Raw genomic sequence first — 22,745 nt, forward strand, 5'->3', positions numbered from 1 at the left:
ACTTTCCTCATTTTCCAATCATCTACAAGACTCAAGTTATCCAAGGTGGGGACAGGAGGAAGGAAAGTAGTGAATATGGAGAGTCAGGGCTGCGAAGCCTGTTTCCTCAGGGAGATTCTGTGCTATCTTTCTCCCCATCCTATCTTCCTTGCAATAGGTTGTAGTAACAGAGTGACTGATTGACAGCTACGGAAGACAGCAGGTTTGAGAGGAATAAGATTCCATGATTTTGAAATATTATTTTTAGGGTCTTCTCTGGACATAGATCTGAAAGCACGTATACTCAGTGCTCTTCAGGAAAAAAATGGCAATTTGACCTAACAACAGAATAATTATATTTCCCAAGACATTTGTATGGTACTTATGTCTTCTCCAGTTGTAGATTTAGCCATGTTTTATGTATGACAGTTTGTGCGGGTACAACATACCTGTACCAGTTATTTTTTCCAGAGAAAAAATTAAAAGATTTTTGAAATATATTCTCACCCCATTTGATTTACTTATAATAATGAAAGTTCACCTGACAATGTAAATACAAAATGAAGAATGGGTCCATACTGTGAAAAGCGCATGTCAATGGGCAAGACAGTCACTCAGAGCTGTTCAGTGTGTGCATTGCACAAACGGAATAAAATCAACCCCAGGGAAGGGACCACTTTCTGTAATTCGTTTTCCAAGAGGAGTGGGGATTTTAGGATTCACACAGAAGAGCCATATGTAATAGCTGCATCTTCGAGTTGCCTTCTCAGTTACAGACTCTTGGTGCTTGAACTTGGACACTCCTAGGCCTTATAATTTTATCAAGACTAAGGCAAACAAATGGACATACAGAAACATCTGAGAAAATCTAAATAAGTCATCAGTAAGTCAGAAGATACTGGGTTGACAAACCTAGACAATTTGTTTTTATTTAATAAGTTATTATTTAATTAATTAATATTTCTTAATAGTAAAGCTAGGCATAAAATAATAATAATGTTTGTTTACTAAATGGGTAAGTCCTGTGTGCTAATAATATGCTATATATTTTCAGGGAGACTTTTCACGTTTTTTCTTCATTCGGCCGTCTTCACAAGTGCCTCTGTTTTACAATTGGGCCAACTAAGCTTCTAAAAGGCTAAGTCCTTTTATAAAAGTCATAGTTATTTAGGGAACAGAGAAATAACTCAAGTTTATTGATTCTGTCTCTCTCTCTCTTTCTGTCTAAAACTACCATAGGTTAACTTGTATCTCAGAAGATGTAGCTGGAATCAAAATATCTCCTTGTCAGGTTAACGAATAGATGTGGAGCTCTCTTTGCTCCATTAACTGCAAATGACTCAGCTCCGTATGAGTAAAATTCTTAGCCTGTATATTTAATAAATGATGTATGTAATACATAATGAAGGTCCTGAGTGTGTATTAATGACTACCATTGAGGAGTATTAAAAATAAAGACAAATATTATAGTGGCCAAACAGAAAGAATCCCAAGTCCTCACGTGGCTGTCAGTAGAAATATCTGCCCAGGTGCTTAAGACAACAGGACTCAAAGAAACTAGGTCTGGGTTTTCATCCTTGTTCTCAGAATAAATTTCAGAATAATTTTCAGTCTATTACTTGAATTTTCAGTCTCATTATTTTCTACTCTGGTTTAAAAAAAAATGTTTGTTAGTTTTTCCACTAACAAATGTGTTATTTTGATTTGTTCTTACTTATGCAATAAACTTCCAAAAAGTGGTGCTTTAGACATCGAAGTAATGCATAGAGTTCACACTAAATTGTGCTTCAAATTAAACTAGATTAAAAAGAGTGCAGCAAATACCCAATGTGGTCAGGTTTACTAATGAAATACTTACACTAAACAAATATATTTGTATTTTGCTTAATTCAGCATAATTCAGAATTTATAAATACCCTATCATTAGCAATTCAGCACAAAAAAGATGCACAGTTCTATCTCAGCAACTCAGGTTAATCTTCTTAATTAAAACATTATCTCATTTAATGACAGTTTGGTTGCCAGTAAAATAAGGTTAAGTATTATTGAGGCTTGTGTTTCAGAATCATAGAGGAAGGATTCTATGGGTTTGCAGTCTTTGTAGCAAATTAGACTGTTAAAAAGCGAATAGATGAACTCCTCTAATTTGCAAACTATTGAAACAATTCAAATATTAAAGGGTACAAATGAACTTGCAATGTGCACTTAATTTCAAAACTCCAAGGAAAGAAATCAAATTGAGATTATAGAATGCTAGAGAGCTGAATTTTGGAAAGAGCTTAATGTTTGGTTTTTTGTCTAAAACTGACCATAGGTGTACACAACTTTTTTTTTTAGATGTTTTCATTTCTTTACTATCTTTCAGTTCCAGTAATTTCATACAAATTCAGAGGGAGATAACAAACTTGCATTGACTTTGAACCAAACGGATGTTAAGTGGTTATGTTTTCATTTATCAATGATCCTCTTGTTTAATGATGGCTCCAAACTTTTCTTTTATTTGAATCTGAAAGTATTTAAAATTCATATAATAAATTAGTTGGCATTTTTCACAAATGCTTTATTATAGTAATGGCTTTCTAATTTTATCTTGTACTTCAATCATGGACTTTTAGACTCATGGTGTGTATACAACCTTTAATTTGTTTTCATGTGAAAGCTAATTGGGATACCAGTGATCCTGTATAGTCCTATAGACCTGAAAAAAACTGCCTTAATATGTGGTAATAACTGTGTATATCTTTGACAAAATATGTCATAAAATAAGACATCACTGATAAGAATTCATAAAAATTGATCAAATTTAATTTTATTTCTCTTTTTCTTTAATCAATTTTTTTTGTTTGTTTGTTTGTTTTGCGGTACGCGGGCCTCTCACTGTTGTGGCCTCTCCCGTTGCGGAGCAGGCTCCGGCCGCGCAGGCTCAGCCGCCATGGCTCACGGGCCCAGCCGCTCCGCATGTGGGATTTTCCCGGACCGGGGCACGAACCCATGTCCCCTGTATCGGCAGGCAGACTCTCAACCACTGCGCCACCAGGGAAGCCCTAAAAAATATGAACACAGTTTTTCACTCACTAGAAAAATCAGTGTCTGACCATTATTTTTAATTCATGAGTTAATTATGTAATTAAGTATATACTATTTTTTGGCACTTTTGAAAATCATCTTTTTTGTTAGTCCATATAACAAAAGTATGAGATGGTTTTTTCCACTGAAAGGAAATCTACTTTGGCTCAAAACTTCTGACTGTGACGTATTCTCAGAGAAATGTCTCATTTTTGAGAATCAAATAAAATAATACTTGAGGATCTTTAACATCCTGTCCATGGTCCATATCCAATAAATAACAGTCAAACTTGAACCCAGATTTCTGTGATTCGTAGATTAAACTGAACCAGTTCTCAAAATGTTGCCCTTTTACCAGCAATGTCAGCCTCATCTGGGAAATTATTAGAAATGTGAATTCTCATGTCCCATCTAGACATTAAAGATGCTGGAGGTAGGCTTCAGCGGTCAGTGGTTTAATTAGCTTTCCAGGCCCTCTGGATGATTTTCATGCAAGTTCACCTTTAATAACTGCTGAGCAGTAGTATATATCGATATATAGATATATGCACATACATCAGTGTCTTAGCAACATTTGCATACTAATTATAATCATCTGGAAATCCTCTTACAACACAGATTTTTAGGTCCACACCCAAAGATTCTGATTCTTGGTCTGAATATAGGTCCGTCCGTTTGGGGCCCATGAATTTGTGTTTCTATGGTTCTAATTGATGCTGCTGGTTTAAAAAAAGCACTTTGAATGACACTGCTATATACTCTGCCCCAGCTCTAAATTTTAACATACCTGATCAAGCTAGAGAAATGGTTAGACTCAAAAAATACAGAGAAAGACCAATACTTTCAGGGAGAAACATGGCAATGGAATTAAAACAAAAGTGATGTGAAAGGGACCTCCTAAATGAGGTAGAAGGCTAAATTGCCCAAGACAGATGAACCCAAGCACTGGAGGGTTTTAGAGCAATAAAAAGCTTTACAAAGTTTGACACCTGAGCCTTCTCTGTGAGGCAGGCTCATAGCTTATCTTCCAGGAAGCCCTTTATCATATGAACCATTTTCATAATCTCTCTTTGTAGTCACTGCATTTCTAAAATGAAAGCCTTTCTGGACCCCTTTCTTTGGATCAAACTTCTGATGTGTGTGATATGCTCCCACAGACGTGCTAGTCATTTTTTAAATGAAGACTTTATTTTTTAAGAGCAGTTTAAGATTCATAGCAAACTTGAGGGGACGGAAGATATTTGTGCCATATACCCCCAGCTCCCACTTAGCACCCCCCATCAGAGTTGTGTGTTTGATATAATTGATGAAGCTCCATTGACACATCATAATCACCCAAAGTACAGAGTTTACATTACAGTTCCATCTTGTTGTTATGCATTATGGTTTTGGACATATGTGTAATGAAAAATACAGAGTGTTTTTCACTGCTCTACAAATCCTGTTACTTCGTCTATTCATCCCTCCTCCCTCCCCTCCATGTTCGTTATTTTTAATAACTTAACAAAACATTCTTGAGGAGCTATTACTGATTATTGGTGGAATGCATTATGTTGCTTCTCTCCTGATTTAACTCTGGGTTTTGTCAGTACCAATTCCTTGAACATGAATCTTTCTTTTTCTTTTTTTTTTTGCGGTACGCGTGCCTCTCACCGTTGTGGCCTCTCCCGTTGCGGAGCACAGGCTCCCGATGCACAGGCTCAGCGGCCATGGCTCACTGGCCCAGCCGCTCCGCGGCATGTGGGATCTTCCCGGACCGGGCACGAACCCGTGTCCCTTGCATCATCAGGCGGACTCTCAACCACTGCGCCACCAGGGAAGCCCTGAATCTTTCTTTAAATCACTTTTATCATTCCCTTTAGATTTTTGTCAGGTCTTTTAATTCAACTCGCTTTTAATTTCCTTGTCCTTCTCTGTATATCTCACATGGTCTTCTCTTCACAAAGCAGCTACACCACAATGATACTGGTGTATTGTTTAGAAACACATTGAGCCACAAGTAGCCAATTGATTCTGTTAATTATTTATTCACATAAACATTCTTTCATTCGTTCATCCTACCTGCTTGAGATATATTGGCATAAGTTCCCATTTCTGCTCGCTAAGAGTTCACAGTGTATTTAGAAAAACTTTGAAGGCCTAGGAATGAATGGAAGCAAATCTAGAGCCGTTAAGAGCATCCTGGGGTTAAATACTAGCTCCCTCAGTTATTGGATGTTTCACCCTGCCCAATTTGCTAAGCTCCTCCATTTTCATCTGGAAAATGGTTATAAATAAGTCTTAGGACTGTAGTAGGAACATAGAATACGATAATTCATGTGCTGCTTTAACACAAAGTCGGAGCCAGAAACACACGAACTGCTATACAGACTAGTTATTATTTCATAAATTTTGATTTAATAAACTCAAATTACATTTTCTTACCACTGTCTTTCTAGTCTTCATGCCAGGTACATAGTGAGGGCATTCTGCTCCATGGTCCACATCCCAAGGGACATTTATACCTCATTTAGTATTCATTATAATTTAAAAGAAAACCTATGATGATTCATGCATGGAAGAAATTAGGTATTGTGGAATTTTAAACATGTGGCACTGGGATAGGGTAGGTTTTCTTTTTCTTTCTTCTTCCTTTTTTTTTTTTTTTTTAATTAGCCAAGCTTTCTTCCCTTTGCTTTTCATATCCTATAGTGTGAGCAGCTGCTTTATCTACTAGTTGTTTTGTAAAGCCAGCCCTTCTGGTGTCATTCTAGGGGAAGAACACAGAGCATTGCCTAATGAGTAAAGTCATCATGATTTTCTGTCACCTTTAATTGTCTGACTAAAGTGCTAGAGAAGCAGCAATCTGCAAAAACAATTGAGAGCAATCATGTTGTTGCATTTAAAATCATTTCTACTTTAGAGAAGTTAAACTTTTTTCCCCATTCTGACACAAAATTGTAAAAGAATCAAAATGCATTTTCTTTTCTCTTTCTGACTTACTCATATATATGGAATGTAAAAAAAAAATTGGTACTGATGAACAAGTGGCAGGGCAGGAACAAAGCCATAGACAGAGAATGGACTTCAGGACATGGTGTCAGGGGTTGGGGAGGGAAGCTGGGGCAAAGTGAGAGTAGCATCGACATATATACACTACCAAATGTAAAATAGATAGCTAGTGGGAAGCAGCAGCATAGCACAGTGAGATTAGCTAGAGGGGTGGGATAAGAGGTTGATGCAAGAGGGAGGGGATGGGGGATATATGTATGCATATGGCTGATTCAATTTGTTGTACAGCAGAAACTAACACAGTATTGTGAAGCAATTATTCTCCAATAAAGCTCTATTAAAAATGCATTTTCTTTCTTTCTCAATATATTCTAATAATGTATTTGCATTGCAACTTTCATTTTCTCAAAGGCAGGTCAAGTGAACCCAACAATCAAATTATATGTTGTAAACCTATATGGACCAACTCATACTTTGGAACTCATGCCACCTGATAACTTTAAATCAAGGTATGTAATTTCAATTTCACTTTTACCAGAAGATAGATCTCTTAACTCCAATTATCATTTTGTTGCAATTTAGAGAGAGATGTGATCAACTCAACAAATTCACTTGAAAATAAAACTGAGGTTGTGTCCATTAGTGCAGGAATGAACTCATTGTGGATCTCTTGTTGTTCCCAGGAAGCATTTAGAGTTTTGAGGTCATTACCAGCACCACAAAATGACTAAATATACTGACACCAAGAATTAGCTCTTTGGCAGGAGATGTGACAGAGAGATGGGAACAAAGGATAATTTTCCATTGAATTTTCTTCCTGAAAATAGTCACTCAATGTTTTTAAATGGTCCTCTTTCAAAGAGTATAATCTTCCTAAAATGTGTGTAATTTTCCAACCTTTTCCCTGTAACTTGCCAATGATTCCCTAGCTTTGTTTTCCACGCAGAGAAATTTAATGAGATTTTGTTTTGAAATATCCTACATAAGAATCCTGCTTATTTAAGTCTGAGTGGGGAGAAAAGACACACATTTTATGGGTCAAAAACATAATTTTAATATTAGCAAAATTTCCAATATTTGAACAACTAATCAAATGACCATGTGGATTGTGAAATCCAGAGTGGTCTCAGACTTCAAAGGTGATTCTTTCAAATATTTTAATCCTGTGGAAATTTACAGCAGTCCTGGAGATGGAATAGGCAGCTGATTTAGGAAAATAGTTTTATACTGTATTGAATGGTATAAGGCTAAGCTTAGAGTTTGTTTTGATGACATCAAAAATAATCACAGGGTGACTGATTCAAGTAGAAATTCCATTCAGTGTTCCATTGACATATTTGGGAAAATTTCATCATATTTGGGATTTTCACAGATAGTGCAGCCTTTAGCATGTAGAAATTTTTCCTACTTGAAAAGTTATTAAAAATATTTGGAATGCTTACACTGCAAAGACCCCCATTATTATCTAATATAAACTGTTCCTATTATTGGTGGAAAAGATGGGGCCCAAAGAATAAGTATGCTACAGATTAGTTGGTAGTAGAGGTAGAAAGTGAAGTAAAGCCTGTTTCAAGTTATAGAGCATTTCATCTAGGTTGTGACGAAAGATCTTACAGGGTCATTAAAATTGACTTATAGAATACAGTACAGTTGACTAAATCAGACGAAACTTCTACTTCTGAGCTTGGTTTACCAGCCATGAAAGATTTGGACACAAATGAAGCAATTATGAAAATTATTAATATTTTATGTGATCCTTAAGGCTTATCTTTTTCTCTGGTTTGTTCAGTGCTCTGAATTAACAATAAAGAACACTAACCTGGAGTGTTTGAGTCACAGCTCTACTACCACTTTATTGTGTGACCCTGGATAAGTCACTGTACCTCTCTCTAAACCTGAATACCCTAATCTTAAAATAATAATTTCTCATTTTTATCAGCTTTTTAAATCTTTCAAATGGAAGTCAATTTTATAATATCCAGGTTTCTTTCTAATAGAAGGTAGCGATTCCTGACGTTGATGCTGTTACCTAAGAGTCTTTCTAATGAGTTCACCAGCTAGGACATAGCAGTGTCATCAAATACAAAGCTTTGTAAAGACAGAATCAATTGTCATCATTAGAGTATTAGTTAAGCATATATCTGTTTAATATTTGAGGTACAATGTGATCAAATTAGTCACCCATTGCGAAAAGATATCACATATCTTTAGATGTTGGAAATCCAGTACATAGAATGGTATTCTAGATCCCTCTAAGAATGAGGAAGAATCCTGTGAAGAAAAAGTTCTTAACTGTAATTCAGGTATGTTGGTTTATCAATGAACTTGGTCTACATTTGGGAGAGTCATGTAATACCTTATCTGCACAATGTATGTAACATGTTTCTTTTTCTGCCTCGTAGTTATGTAAGTGCCAGTTGTGGCATGTGAAACCACAATTGGCACTTTTGGCATTTCTGGTGCACCGAAGTGTATGATTTACTCTTTTAGTTGGAAAACTCAAGACCAAAATTTACTTCAGAATGTTTTTTTCAATATTCCCCAGGAATATTCAGTTTTTATGTTTCCTTACTCATTTGTTCCTGGTGAAAGCTTTAGTCCAATTTCCTATCATCTGCATTTAACCTCTCTGAGCACCAGTATTACTTTGATGGGCCTACAAACACACAGACATGAACAAAGTAGAGCTATCCATGGTGCAAATCAAAGAATGCTGCATTTATCTGCACATCAAATGGAAATTAAACTCATACTTTTCCTTGATTTTGTTTTAGGATTATCAATATCTATAATATTTAACACCTAGTACTTTAGCCATATGGAAATTTGCTAGAAAACTATTGTGCCCTCCCTAGTTAGATAGACATTTGCGATCTAAAAGAGCATAACATTTTCCATAATTTACTGGTCAGGGTCCTGGAAATTAAAAACACTCAAGAGGGGTAATTGAAATGCAGTTAATTAAGGGACTGTTAACAAAGATATGCACGGGATTAAAAGGACACTCACAGGGACAGGAAAGCAACACAGAGTCTGCAATAGCAGAAAACCTTTACTGCCCCAGGACTGAAGGAGCAAGGGGCAGACTCACTTAGGAAGGCTGAAGAGGCTTGTAGCTGAAGAACAGAATGGACCAACAGGACCTGTCCACAGGTAGAGCAATTAAGTCATTGCCAAACCGGGCCCTAATAGGGAGTGGGTCCTGGGAATAAACACCCTGAACTCTCTCTAAAGCTTTGAGTTCCTCCAGAAGTCTCTCTTGGGCTAGGGAGCCTCGTTGTAGTGTCCAGCCTCTGGAGACCTTGGGGGTGAGTGCTAAGGGGCAAATTCGAGAATAGATTTGACAAATGGGGAATATTCAACAGACAAGATTTAAGGATATATTTGCCTGAAAATTTATCATTCTTATTACTTTAGGGATGTGTTGGAGATGTCCAGAAGAACACACAATAATTTGACGCCATGTGAAAAGTGTTCTGTCTCTGTTTCTAGTTCTGTTTCTGTCCCTGTCTCTTTCTCTCTGTCTTTGTGTGTGTGTGGCGTGTGTCTTTCAATCTCTCTGTCTCTCTCTCTTTCTCCGCACACACACACACGCACACACACACACACACACACATACGCATCTATGGTTTACCTAAGTAATACTTGTACTTTTCCTGAAAACGTGCTATATTTTTCTCAAGTGCATTGTAGATTATGTAACGAATCATGTTTCAGCTGTTTGCATCGGTGTATTTTGGACATGGAGTTTACCCCTGGTGACACCTGGGTATCTCCTGTAACTTATTTTCCTTTATCTGTCTTCCTAATTTTATTTACCACAGTATTCTTAAATCATTCTAAGCTAACACAAATTCTTTTTATTTTTTGAAAATGTTAGCTCTATAAATATACAAATTAATAGTTTGTTGGTATTAGTAGCAATTTTCCCATATTTATTAGTGACAGTATTCCCATAGGTATTGCAAGCCTATGTACCTTTATTGGAGAATTTTGGTATGAACTTAAAAATACATAGTTAACTTTTAGAGGAAATATTTTTAGAATAATGAATCATGCAGATTTAGAGATTTGTCACATTGTTTTGGAGAAGTGGTTGTCTCCTGTGTTCATTCATCTCCAGGCTGAAGAATAAAGACAGTGTTTTGTCTTTAGGTTCTCCTCACTCACTGTCTTTGACATTCTACTTACCAGAAATCTTTCTTTAGTCATCCACCCTTTGTGACACATTGTTCTCAGCCTGTTTCATTGATATGACACTGTCATATTGCCCCTGTCATTCTGGGCTTGAACTGCCATGGTTTTTCTTCCTATTTAATTGAAGTATGTCTAGTCTGTGTCTCTTATTCTGCCAGTGAATGTCTATACCTTCCAATAAAATCTAATTAATAAATTTATCTGTGTTGATGGAAGTGACCCTTCTTACAAGTAAAGCATGGATATTAACAGAGGTCTTTGGAGGGCACTAGCTATGAGTTGGTCATGAATGTCATCACAATACACTTGTGTGCAGAGATCTTGGGTTATCTGGAAGAGAGTGAGCTCAGAGTAACCATATGTGCACAAAGACTGTTGTGAACAAAGAGTAGTGATTGGACAGGAAGCCAGTGAACACACAGGTGTGACTGCTAATATACCTGTCTGCTGGTGATGCTGGTGCCTCCATTCCGCATACCCTTGTGAACAATGAGATCTCTTGTGCCAGACCACCCAGCTAATAGAAAGTCTTTCTTGACTTGAGTGCAATCCCTCTAACCCGCTTGTCTATGTCTCTGTGGCTCAAGAGGACCAGATCCTCGAGGACTTCCTGGGTAATCCAGAGCCATGGAGACTAGGAACAAGCAGGAAAGCCAGTTATAAGGAAGGGACACTTTCACTGGCCACTGGTCATGGGACACCAGATCTAATGTGTTCATGAGATGGAGTTCCAGGAGGACAGCCACATCTGCAGCAGGCAGGCCAAGGAGTGTGGCATTTTCAGGTAAGGGCGCTTCCTTATTTCCTCATTCAGAGGAACCCTGAATACTTACAAGCAAACTGAACAAGTCATTATAAATCATAAGGAGATGTGCACCTAGGACCTTGGAACAAAGAAAGAATACAGGATGGAATTTAATTAGTAAATATCTTTCCTCCCTTCTTACGTGCCAAGTTCTACTTATTTTTCATTTTGGATATTTCCAGCACTTTATTATGGAAATCTTAATGGTTGGAAATCACCCCAATGGACTTTACAAGTTCTATTTTGGGGAGAACTATCATCCTTATGAATATATGTACTAAGATATCTCACATAAGACTAAATTTTGCTTATGAATATTAGTTTAGGTACAAACACACAAAATCATATTATTTAATCAAAGAGAAATGTAAGTGGTATGACTATAAATAATTTTTGTTTGTTTTTCTTTTTTTTTTTTTGAAATTTTGAACTTTATTTTATTTATTTATTTATACAGCAGGTTCTTATTAGTCATCCATTTTATACACATCGGTGTATACATGTCAATCCCAATCTCCCAATTCATCACACCACCACCACCACCACCCTGCCACTTCCCCCCTTGGTGTCCATACGTTTGTTCTCTACATCTGTGTCTCTATTTCTGCCCTGCAAACAGGTTCATCTGTACCATTTTTCTAGGTTCCACATACATGTGTTAGCATAGGGTATTTGTTTTTCTCTTTCTGACTTACTTCACTTTGTATGACAGTCTCTAGATCCATCCACGTCTCTACAAATGACCCAATTTCGTTCCTTTGTATGGATGAGTAACATTCCATTGTATATACGTACCACATCTTCTTTATCCATTCGTCTGTCGATGGGCATCTAGGTTGCTACCATGACCTGGCTATTGCAAGTAGTGCTGCAGTGAATGTTGGGGTGCATGTGTCTTTTTGAATTACGTTTTTCTCTGGATATGCCCAGTACTGGGGTTGCTGGGTCATATGGTAATTCTATTTTTAGTTTTTTAAGGAACCTCCATACTGTTCTCCATAGTGGCTGTATCAATTTACATTCCCACCAAGAGTGCAAGAGGGTTCCCTGTTCTCCAGACCCTCTCCAGCATTTGTTGTTTGTAGACTTTTCTGAGATGCCCATTCTAACTGGTGTGAGGTGATACCTCATTGTGCTTTTGATTTTCATTTCTCTGATAATTAGTGATGTTGAGCAGCTTTTCATGTGCTTCTTGACCATCTGTATGTCTTCTTTGGAGAAATGTCTATTTAGGTCTTCTGCCCATTTTTGAATTGGATTCTTTCTTTTTTTAATATTGAGCTGCATGAGCTGTTTATATATTTTGGAGATTAATCCTTTGTCCATTGATATGTTTACAAATATTTTCTCCCAATCTGAGGGTTGTCTTTTCGTCTTGTTTATGGTTTCCTTTGCTGTGCAAAAGCTTTTAAGTTTTATTAGGTTCCATTTGTTTATTTTTGTTTTTATTTTCATTATTCTAGGAGGTGGATCAAAAAAGATCTTGCTGTGATTTATGTCAAAGAGTGTTCTTATGTTTTCCTCTAAGAGTTTTATAGTGTCTGGTCTTCATTTAGGTCTCTAATCCATTTTGAATTTATTTTTGTGTATGGTGTTTTACATGTAGCTGTCCAGTTTTCCAGCCCCACTTATTGAAGAGACTGTCTTTTCTCCATTGTGTATCCTTACCTGCTTTATCATAGATTCGTTGACCATTGGTGCATGGGTTTATCTCTGGGCTTTCTATCTTGTTCCATTGATCTATATTTCTGTTTTTGTACCAGTACCATATTGTCTTCATTACTGTAGCTTTGTAGTATAGTCTGAAGTCAGGGAGTCTGATTCCTCCACCTCCGTTTTTTTCCCTCAAGACTGCTTTGGCTATTCGGGGTCTTTTGTGTCTCCATACAAATTTTAAGATTTTTCGTTCTAGTTCTGTAAAAAATCCATTGGTAATTTGATCGGGATTGCGTTGAATCTGTAGATTGCTTTGGGTAGTATAGTCATTTTCACAATATTGATTCTTCCAATCCAAGAACTTGGTATATCTCTCCATTTGTTGGTATCATCTTTAATTTCTTTCATCAGTGTCTTATAGTTTTCTGCCTACAAGTCTTATGTCTCCCTAGGTAGGTTTATTCCTAGGTATTTTATTCTTTTTGTTGCAGTGGTAAATGGGAGTGTTTCCTTAATTTCTCTTTCAGATTTTTCATCATTAGTGTATAGGAATGCATGAGATTTCTATGCATTAATTTTGTATCCAGCAACTTTAACAAATTCATTGGCTAACTCTAGTAGTTGTCTGGTGGCATCTTTAGGATTCTCCATGTATAGTATCATGTCATATGCAAACAGTGACAGTTTTACTTCTTTTCCAATTTGTATTCCTTTTATTTCTTTTTCTTCTCTGATTGGCGTGGCTAGGACTTCGAAAACTATGTTGAATAATAGTGGTGAGAGTGGAAATCCTTGTCTTTTTCCTGATCATAGAGGAAATGCTTTCAGTTTTTCACCATTGAGAATGGTTTGCTGTGCGTTTGTCGTATATGGCCTTTATTAAGTTGAGGTAGGTTCCCTCTATGACCACTTTCTGGAGAGTTGTTATCATAAATGGGTGTTGAATTTTGTCAAAAGCTTTTTCTGCAACTATTGAGATGATCGTATGGTTTTTATTTTTCAATTCCTTAATATGGTGTATCATGTTGATTGATTTGCATATATTGGAGAATCCTTGCATCCCTGGGGTAAATCCCACTTGATCATGGTGTATGATCCTTTTAATGTTTTGTTGGATTCTGTTTGCTAGTATTTTCTTGAGGATTTTTGCATCTATATTCATCAGTGATATTGGTCTGTAATTTTCTCTTTTTGTAGTATTTTGTCTGGTTTTGATATCGGGATGATGGTGGCCTCATAGAATGAGGTTGGGAGTGTTCCTTCCTTTGCAATTTTTTGGAAGAGTTTGAGAAGGATTGGTGTTAGCTCTTCTCTAAATGATTGATAGAATTCACCCGTGAAGCCATCTGGTCCTGGGCTTTTGTTTGTTGGAAGATTTTTAATCATAGTTTCAATTTCATTACTTGTGATTGGTCTGTTCAGATTTTCTATTTCTTCCTGATTCAGTCTTGGAAGGTTGTGCATTTCTAAGAATTTGTCCATTTCTTCCAGGTTGTCAATTTTATTGGCATAGAGTTGCTTGTAGTAGTCTCTTAGGATGCTTTGTATTTCTGTGGTGTGTGTTGTAACTTCTACTTTTTCGTTTCTAATTTTACTGATTTGAGTCCTCTCACTCTTTTTCTTCATGAGTCTGGCTAATGGTTTATCAATTTTGTTTATCTTCTCAAAGAACCAGCTTTTAGTTTTGTTGATCTTTGCTATTGTTGTCTTTGTTTCTATTTCATTTATTTCTGCCCTAATCTCTATGATTTCTTTCGTTCTGCTAACTTTGGGTTTAATTTGTTCTTCTTTCTCTAGTTTCTTTAGGTGTAAGATTAGATTGTTTATTTGAGATTTTTCTTGTTTCTTGAGGTAGGATTGTATTGCTATACACTTCCCACTTAGAACTGCTTTTGCTGCATCCCATAGGTTTTGGATCGTCATGTTTTCATTGTCATTTGTCTCTAGGTATTTTTTGATTTCCTCTTTGATTTCTTCAGTGATCTCTTGGTTATTTAGTAACATATTGTTTAGCCTCCATATGTTTGTGTTTTTTACATTTTTTTCCCCGTAATTGATTTCTAATCTCATAGCGTTGTGGTTAGAAAAGATGCTTGATATGATTTCAATTTTCTTAAGTTTACTGAGGCTTGATTTGTGGCCCAAGATATGATCCACGCTGGAGAATGTTCCATGCACACTTGAGAAGAAAGTGTAATCTGCTGTTTTTGGATGGAATTACCTATAATTATCAATTAAATCTATCTGGTCTATTGTGCCATTTAAAGCTTGTGTTTCCTTATTAATTTTCTCTTTGGATGATCTGTCCATTGGTGTAAGTGAGGTGTTAAAATCCCCCACTATTAGTTGTGTTACTGTCGATTTCATCTTTTAGAGCTGTTAGCAGTTGCCTTATGTATTGAGGTGCTCCTACGTTGGGTGCATATACATTTATAATTGTTATATCTTCTTCTTGGATTGACCCCTTGATCGTTATGTAGTGTCCTTCCTTGTCTCTTGTAACATTCTTTATTTTAAAGTCTATCTTATCTGATATGAGTATTGCTACTCCAGCTTTCTTTTGATTTCCATTTACACGGAATATCTTTTTCCATCCCTTCATTTTCAGTCTGTATGTGTCCCTAGGTCTGAAGTGGATCTCTTGTAGACAGAATATATATGGGTCTTGTTTTTGTATCCATTCAGCAAGCCTGTGTCTTTTGGGTGGAGCATTTAATCCATTCATGTTTAAGGTAATTATGAATATGTATATTCCTATTACCATTTTCTTAATTGTTTTGGGTTTGTTTTTGTAGGTCCTTTTCTTCTCTTGTGTTTCCCATGTAGAGGAGTTCCTTTAGCATTTGTTGTATAGCTGGTTTGGTGGAGCTGAATTCTCTTAGCTTTTGCTTATCTCTAAAGGTTTTAATTTCTCTGTCGAATATGAATGAGATCTTTTCTGGGTAGAGTAATCTTGGTTGTAGGTCTTTCCCTTTCATCACTTTAAATATTTCCTTCCACTCCCTTCTGGCTTGCAGAGTTTCTGCTGAAAGATCAGCTGTTAACCTTTTGGGGATTCCCTTGTATATTTTTTGTTGCTTTTCCCTTGCTTCTTTTAATATTTTGTCTTTGTATTTAAATTTTGGTAATTTGATTATTATGTGTCCTGACTATAAATAATTTTTAACTTAATTTTATACCTAACTTAGTGTTCTTTTTAAAAACCATTTATTCACTAGATTTGCACCAGTTGAATTTTAATGTTTTTTAAGTATGAATTTTCTTTTAAATCAAGATTTCACATCTTATATAGTTAATATAATGTGTCAGTGTCTGGGAAGACATTACAAAGATATTCTTAAAACATTTCACCTGAGGGCTACTTTGAAAGGAAAACACTCAAAATGAATATTTAAATTTTTTTTGTTGTTCTTGTTGTTATATATTTTAAAAACCATTCATATCTCATTTGGCACAAAATATAATATTAGTCACTTTAGCTAAGTGAGACAAATTTCTGATCAGGTTTGAAATTCTTCTATATGTCAGTTCTCTCCAGATTTTTCAATAACTATTACCACCTTGATTTTGCAGTCTTTGGTCAGTTGTTTACAACAATCAGATTATTTTTTACTTCAGTTTTGCACAACATTTATGCCAGTTACTCAGAAATATATATTATCACATTTCAGCACTTTTTTCCTGACTAATTATAGTATCCACTGTCATTTTTCTCCATGCTAAGCCTAGGTAAATTTCTTAAAAGTTAATGCCTATATTTTTCCTTTTTTAATGTTCACACTGCCCAAAATGGTAATGCATGCAAAATAAATCAGTTTAAACAAAGCGTAGTGAAAGTGAACAAGACACAGATCTTTAAAGAATCACAAGGCCCATTGATTTGGCCAAAGATTAATCCTAAACCAGTAGCATATTTGATTCGAAGTTGCCTTGTTAACTTTATTTAGGTAACTTTATTTTATGATTTCACTGAGTTTCTAGTCAATTTTCAAGTGAGACTCAGCTAGTTGTGAAAGGTGCTGGATAGCTTGAAGAGATTATTGAAGACGATATGGCAGGATTCACTGTATGACAAGTTATGCTTGTCCTTCTGACATCTTTACTTTGATGGGCTAACTGGTTTTTGAGAGGAAGCACTAACTACTCAATAATGTTAGAAATGTGAGATTCAGGTAGCTGAATGTCTAACTCAGTGTGTCTAAGGAGAGGTGATTTGTTTTACAAGGTTTTACTTTCATAGGTGATTTTTTTCAAAGTCACTTAAAAACCTGATGCATTCATTTTAAGACAATATTCAGGGATGGCATTTTTCAAACCATTTCTAAATCATCTAATCTATTTTGAAACTGGGCAATTTTGTTGGAATTTTTTTTTCTTTTTATCATAAATTGAATCAGTATTAATGATTGCATTTTGTTATGTGTGGGTTGGGGGGGGTTGTGATATATTATGTAAATTTCCAGACATAGAATCTATAAAGGAAAAATATAAGCTTTCCCAATCTACAACCATCGTGCAGACATTGTAGGCTCCACTGATTAGCATCCTCACTTTACAAAAATTCAATAACCCTTCATATTCTTCAGTTTGATTCCTTCTTTGTTTTAAACTTTTTCAAATAAATAAGATTAAAAAATAATATTGTAAAAAATATTATGAATAAGATTATATTTCCATTGTCCCTCAATGGAAAAAGACCAAAGCAAACCATTCATGGCTCTGTGGCTCAAGTCCTGTGGATAAAGTGAGATAACATGGAAGTCATACATAAGAAATAATTATTAAATCAATAATAATATTTGCCTTTTAATTGATTATTGAATGAATTTTTGAAAAAGTAAAATAGAGTATAACTTAAAAAATTTTTTCTTATTTTGCACATGTTAGCACTGTACTGCTCGATAGAAAATTATTTATGAACGTCTAGAATCTTGATTATTTTTATTTTTTCCAAAAATTTTCCTTCTGTGAAATCATTCACTTTCAAATTTATTCTCAAATCTTCTGTATATTTATGTATATATGTATATGTGCATGTGTTTACATACATATGCACACACATATATTTGTATTTATGTATGTCAATATTTGAAGAAGCAGATGTGTATATATATAAGTGGAGAATAACATGATGTGACATCCTTACAGTGTTTCATTTATTCTGCATGTAAAATAACAAGTGTATATTATTGGTGCTGTACACGTTCTCTGGCTCTAAATGTAAATTTTAATTTTGTTTCCGAACTAGAGAATACTATATCACTATGGTTAAATGGGTAAGCAATACCAAGACAGTGGTCAGATGGTTAAATCGACCTCAGAACATCTCCATCCTCACAGTCTGTGAGACCACTACTGGTGCTTGTAGTAGAGTGAGTATAATTTACTTTCCTTTATGCTTAAAATATAATAGTTTATGCTACCTTTCAAAGGAAAATTAAACAATTCTTTGTGCAAAGACTTCAATATTTAACTTCCAAAGCTATTAGGAGTGTATACTTTAATTCATAAATCTTCCATACATTGAAGTAAGAAATATAGATGATAAAGAGAAGAGAACAAATTAAGCTTTAAAACAATGAATTCTTATATAGTATAAAGGGTAGTCCAAGCCATGTTAGTTTCATTCTCAAATGTAGGCTTTCTCTCTACTTTTTGACAGTGATTAACTTGAGAATATGTGATATTTCTTTCCTGTCATCTTTAAACAATTCCAAAAATTCATCGTTTTTTCTGTAGTTCAGATTAGTCTTCTAAAATAAGTGTCTCTGTCTTTAAATTGTCTAAAAATAGTAAAAAAAAAAAAAAAAAAGATTCTTCAGCAACTATGTTTTGAAAGTAGGTTGTATTTCAATTTCTATAATCATGTTTTATAAACTCTGCAGTAGAATCTATATGTGTAATTTTAAGGTTATTAGTAAAGGGAATACTTTAATAAGTTTAAATTGTTATATTACGTATTTGGTACTTGGTGAAGGGTTCTCAATTATTTAACAACAGAATTTTCAAACTTAAGCTTCTGGACAAGATGGAGTAAATGTTATCAGCCTTGCATCTCCATAGTGATCAACTGTAACACTTTACAAAATATATTAACTATATTCAGACATTGGACAATAAGGCAGTTAAAATATAAATGGTCAAATGAAGCTATGGCTTCCTACTGGTGACACATTTGAGGCCACAGTGCAAGGAGATAACATCCAAGAAAAGCACAAGTGTATCACTGATCCAAAAAGGCAGGGAGAATCAGAGTTTGAGGCTATTGTGGTGGCTGAATTTTTCAGGACAAGTACCACAGGATAGGAGCTATATATAAAAGAACTTCAGCAATATATGTAAAGGTCTCTTAAGTCTTTATCTCAGTGCTTCGCTGTGCAAGTAAAGGGCCTGCCTCAGAGAGGGAAGCAAATAGAGAATCTGCAAGTTGCACAATACTTGGAGACTTTGGAGTAATGAACAGCAAAAATAGAGATCTCTCACTGAAAACCCTAAGCATTCAACTCAGAGCCCAGAAAGAAAATGTATTAGGAATAGAACTATTCTATACTCCTTCTAATAAATCTTTAAATCAAACCTTGAAAGAATTCAGTTCATATGCCTGTAAACTAGCTGCCTGCCAGAACAAAGTTTACTCTTTAAAATAATTAAAAATTCATTCTCAAAAATGTAGCATTCACAATATCAGTCACACAATTAAAACATACTATATATAGACATAGAAAATATAACTCACCCACCTCCCCCAAAATAAGAAGCAGACTTACAAAGGATATAGATACTGGATATATAATAATAAAGCAAAGGGAGCACAATATAAATACATGAGGAATATGTCTAAAGGATATGCAGATGTTTCTTGAACTGGTCTTTTACCTTCTCTGTAAGTTTGCACTTGTTTCAAAATAAAGATTTAAGAAGTAACAAAATATATTTCCAAGATTGGTAATATTATGATGGAAAATAAAAATACTATTAAAATATTTAAAATATTAGGTACATAGGAATAAATTTAACAAAGAGTGGCAAAATCTTAATACTGAAAACTAAAACATTGCTGAAAGGCATTAAAGAAGACCTAAAGAAGAAGTTAAGCCACATTCCTGAATTGAAAGGCTTCATGTTGTAGATGTCAATTCTACTCAAATTGTACTATAGTTTCAATACAATATGAATTAAACTCTCAGCAGACTTTTTTTTTTTTTGGTAGAAACAGACAAGATAGTTTTTAAATGCATATGGAACTACAAAAGGCCTGACCAGGTAAATCAATACCCTAAAAAAAAAAAAAAGATAATAATTGGAAGAGTTGTACTACATGATTTCAGGAATAACCAGAAACTTAGAGATTGTAATGGAGGCAAAAGAACACACAAATCGATCAGTTGAACTGAATAGTGTTTCCAGAAATAGATCTATATTTATATGATCAATTGACTTTCAGCACAGGTGCCAAAGCAGTTCAATAGGGGGAAATGGCACTGGAACAATTAATAACCGGGTGGAAAATACAATGATGGTTGACATTTCTTATACTATATTCTAAAATTAGTCTGAGACATACTACAGCCTTAAATCTAAAAGCTAGTACTGTCAATCTTCTAGATGAAAAGATGGAATATAACTTCACTATATTGAATAGACAAAGTAGTCATTTATCATAAAAGAAAAAAATAAATCAGACATCATCAAAATTAGAAACTTCTCATCAAAGACCCTATTAGGAAATCAAACAGCTAACCACAGACTGGGAGAAAATATTTTTCAAAATGTGCATCTGACGAAGAAATATATACGTTTCAATAATAAAAGACAACCCAATGAAAAAGTCAAAATGTGTGAACAGAAACTTGTAAAGAAGTAACAAACTCATGAAAAAGTACTCAAAATTGTTACACATTAGGAAAATATAGATTAAATCATAATGAGGTAACACTACATACCATTAAAATGAATAAACTTGAAACAACAACAAAAAGTGACAGTTTTAACTGCTGATGAGGAGGTGGAGAATTGTAAATCTCATTCTTTGTGGGTAGAAGTGTGACTTTACTTTAAAAGAATGATTTTGTAGTCTCAAAGAAAGTTAAACACACATATATAAATATATATGTGTGTGCATATATATCTCAGGAGCTCCATTCCTAGATGTTTGCATGAGAAATAAAAACCTGTTTCCACCAAAGGATTTGTTTAAAACACGTCTTTTTTAGAGAAGCTTTATTCACAATAGCTAAAAACTGGAAACTGTCCAACTGTCCATTAACAAGAAATGAATAAACAAAATGAGGCATATCAATACAATGACATTCCACTCTGCAATTTAAAAAGAAACAGAAGACTGATACACTGAACAATATGAATGAATCTCAAAATCGTGGTGTGAAAGAAGCACTACACGAAAGAGTACTTAATACATGATTCCCATTTTCTGAATTTCTAAAACAGGCAAAACTAATCTATGGAAAAAGGTTTGGAAGAGTAGTTGCCTTATTGGAAACTGTGAAGGGGCACGAGGAAATGTGTTTGGAAGTGTAAAGGTCATATATCTTGATGGGATGTAAATACATTTATCAAAACTCATCACATAAACTTACGATCTGTACATTTCACTATATGCAAATTACACTTCAGTATTTTTAAACATAATTTTTAAATGGTCTGTAAAAGATAGCAATAAAGAGGAAAAAATTTATCTGTGATTGGAATGATGAGCATAGATATGAAAACAAAGTTGATGCATCAGCCATTTACTATTGGGTTTCGCTGACACTCTTTACATTTAGCTTGCATATATTAGAAATTTTATTTCAATTATCCTGTTTCATCTGGCTGGCTTATAGATTGACCAGGATTTCATCATTTATTTGTTAAACTGTTCTGGATGGTTTCTTACTGAGACGATCACAAAGTCATTTAAAAATTGTTCATGCGTATACGTATTCTAGTTAGAGAAAGCCTGCCATCTCTATATAGGGAAAATCTGTATAGGTAAAGTGCTTCAATAGAAAAGATACAGGAACCCTAACGTATTCTTGAATTGATACCTTATTGATATTCTATTATATTTCTATTCCATTTATGGAGTTTAAAATTTTACTTTCTACAATAATAGAAATAATAAGACAGATAATTGCGTGTGAAGTTTTGGACCCTCGTGGAGTCTAACAAAACTTAGTGACACTAATGAGCAGTGGCACTGATATATTTTTTTGTGTGTCTGTGTTTTACAGATATCAAGGATGATTATTGCTGAAGTGTGACTAGAAAATCAAGGAATGATTTAGTTAGATGTTTTTCTGATGTCTGTATATAGAGAAAATCTATTGGAAGAAAAAAGCCCTGAAAATGGACAGTGGTTAATTATAATGTAATAATAATATGGCTTTAAAAGAGGAAATTGGTAAAAAAAAAACAAACCTATAAATAAATAATAATCATTATTTACAATTTGAAATGAGTACTTTTGCATAGAGGTAAACTCTCTAACATATTACGATTTAGTTTTCTTCATTTTAATACTTTTATTATAGAGTCATTTTTTCCAGAGAACCACAAGATATTCCATAAGTTACTACATGTAAACAGCATTACTAAAATTTATTTTATCTACACATATTCAACTTGAGATGAAATTTGTCTAATTTTGCTTTTTGAAATATAATTTTGGTTCTGATCCTATGCAAGATTATTTTAAACACACATAAAATTTTGCCATTTCAAATGTTTAGTTGTTTTCCCTAAGGGGAAAAAATGACTATGGTAAGAGTGGATGGAATGTTGACAAAATGTCCACTTTTAAATTTTATTCCTGGCTGTTTGCCCAGTTTTTTAGAAGGACTTAATATTTGTTTCCTGATGATGCCTAGAGGTGAAAAGAGACAGTGTCTAGTGGTTCAAAACAGTTTGAATGAAGTAATCAAACGGAGCTGGAAAATGATCTTCTGTCTCTGGTTAAGTGCAACTGAGAATTCTGAAGGAGTTCACCAAAGATAAGACTATAATTAGAATATCATTTCATCCCAATTCTCTACTTATTCATTCAGTTTAA

At 34.6% G+C, this 22,745-nt stretch overlaps 1 protein-coding gene across 1 annotated transcript in view; it reads left to right on the forward strand.

Annotated features, from left to right (window-relative positions):
- Positions 1-22,745, forward strand: part of DPP10 (dipeptidyl peptidase like 10) — a 650,987-nt gene that overhangs the window by 540,725 nt on the left and 87,517 nt on the right. The window contains exons 10-11 of the mRNA XM_060015722.1: positions 6,448-6,545; positions 17,943-18,066. Coding sequence (XP_059871705.1) covers positions 6,448-6,545; positions 17,943-18,066 — 222 coding nt within the window. The remainder of the gene's footprint in view (positions 1-6,447; positions 6,546-17,942; positions 18,067-22,745) is intronic.

This window comes from Delphinus delphis, chromosome 7 (assembly GCF_949987515.2).
Source record: "Delphinus delphis chromosome 7, mDelDel1.2, whole genome shotgun sequence".
NCBI lineage: Eukaryota > Metazoa > Chordata > Mammalia > Artiodactyla > Delphinidae > Delphinus > Delphinus delphis.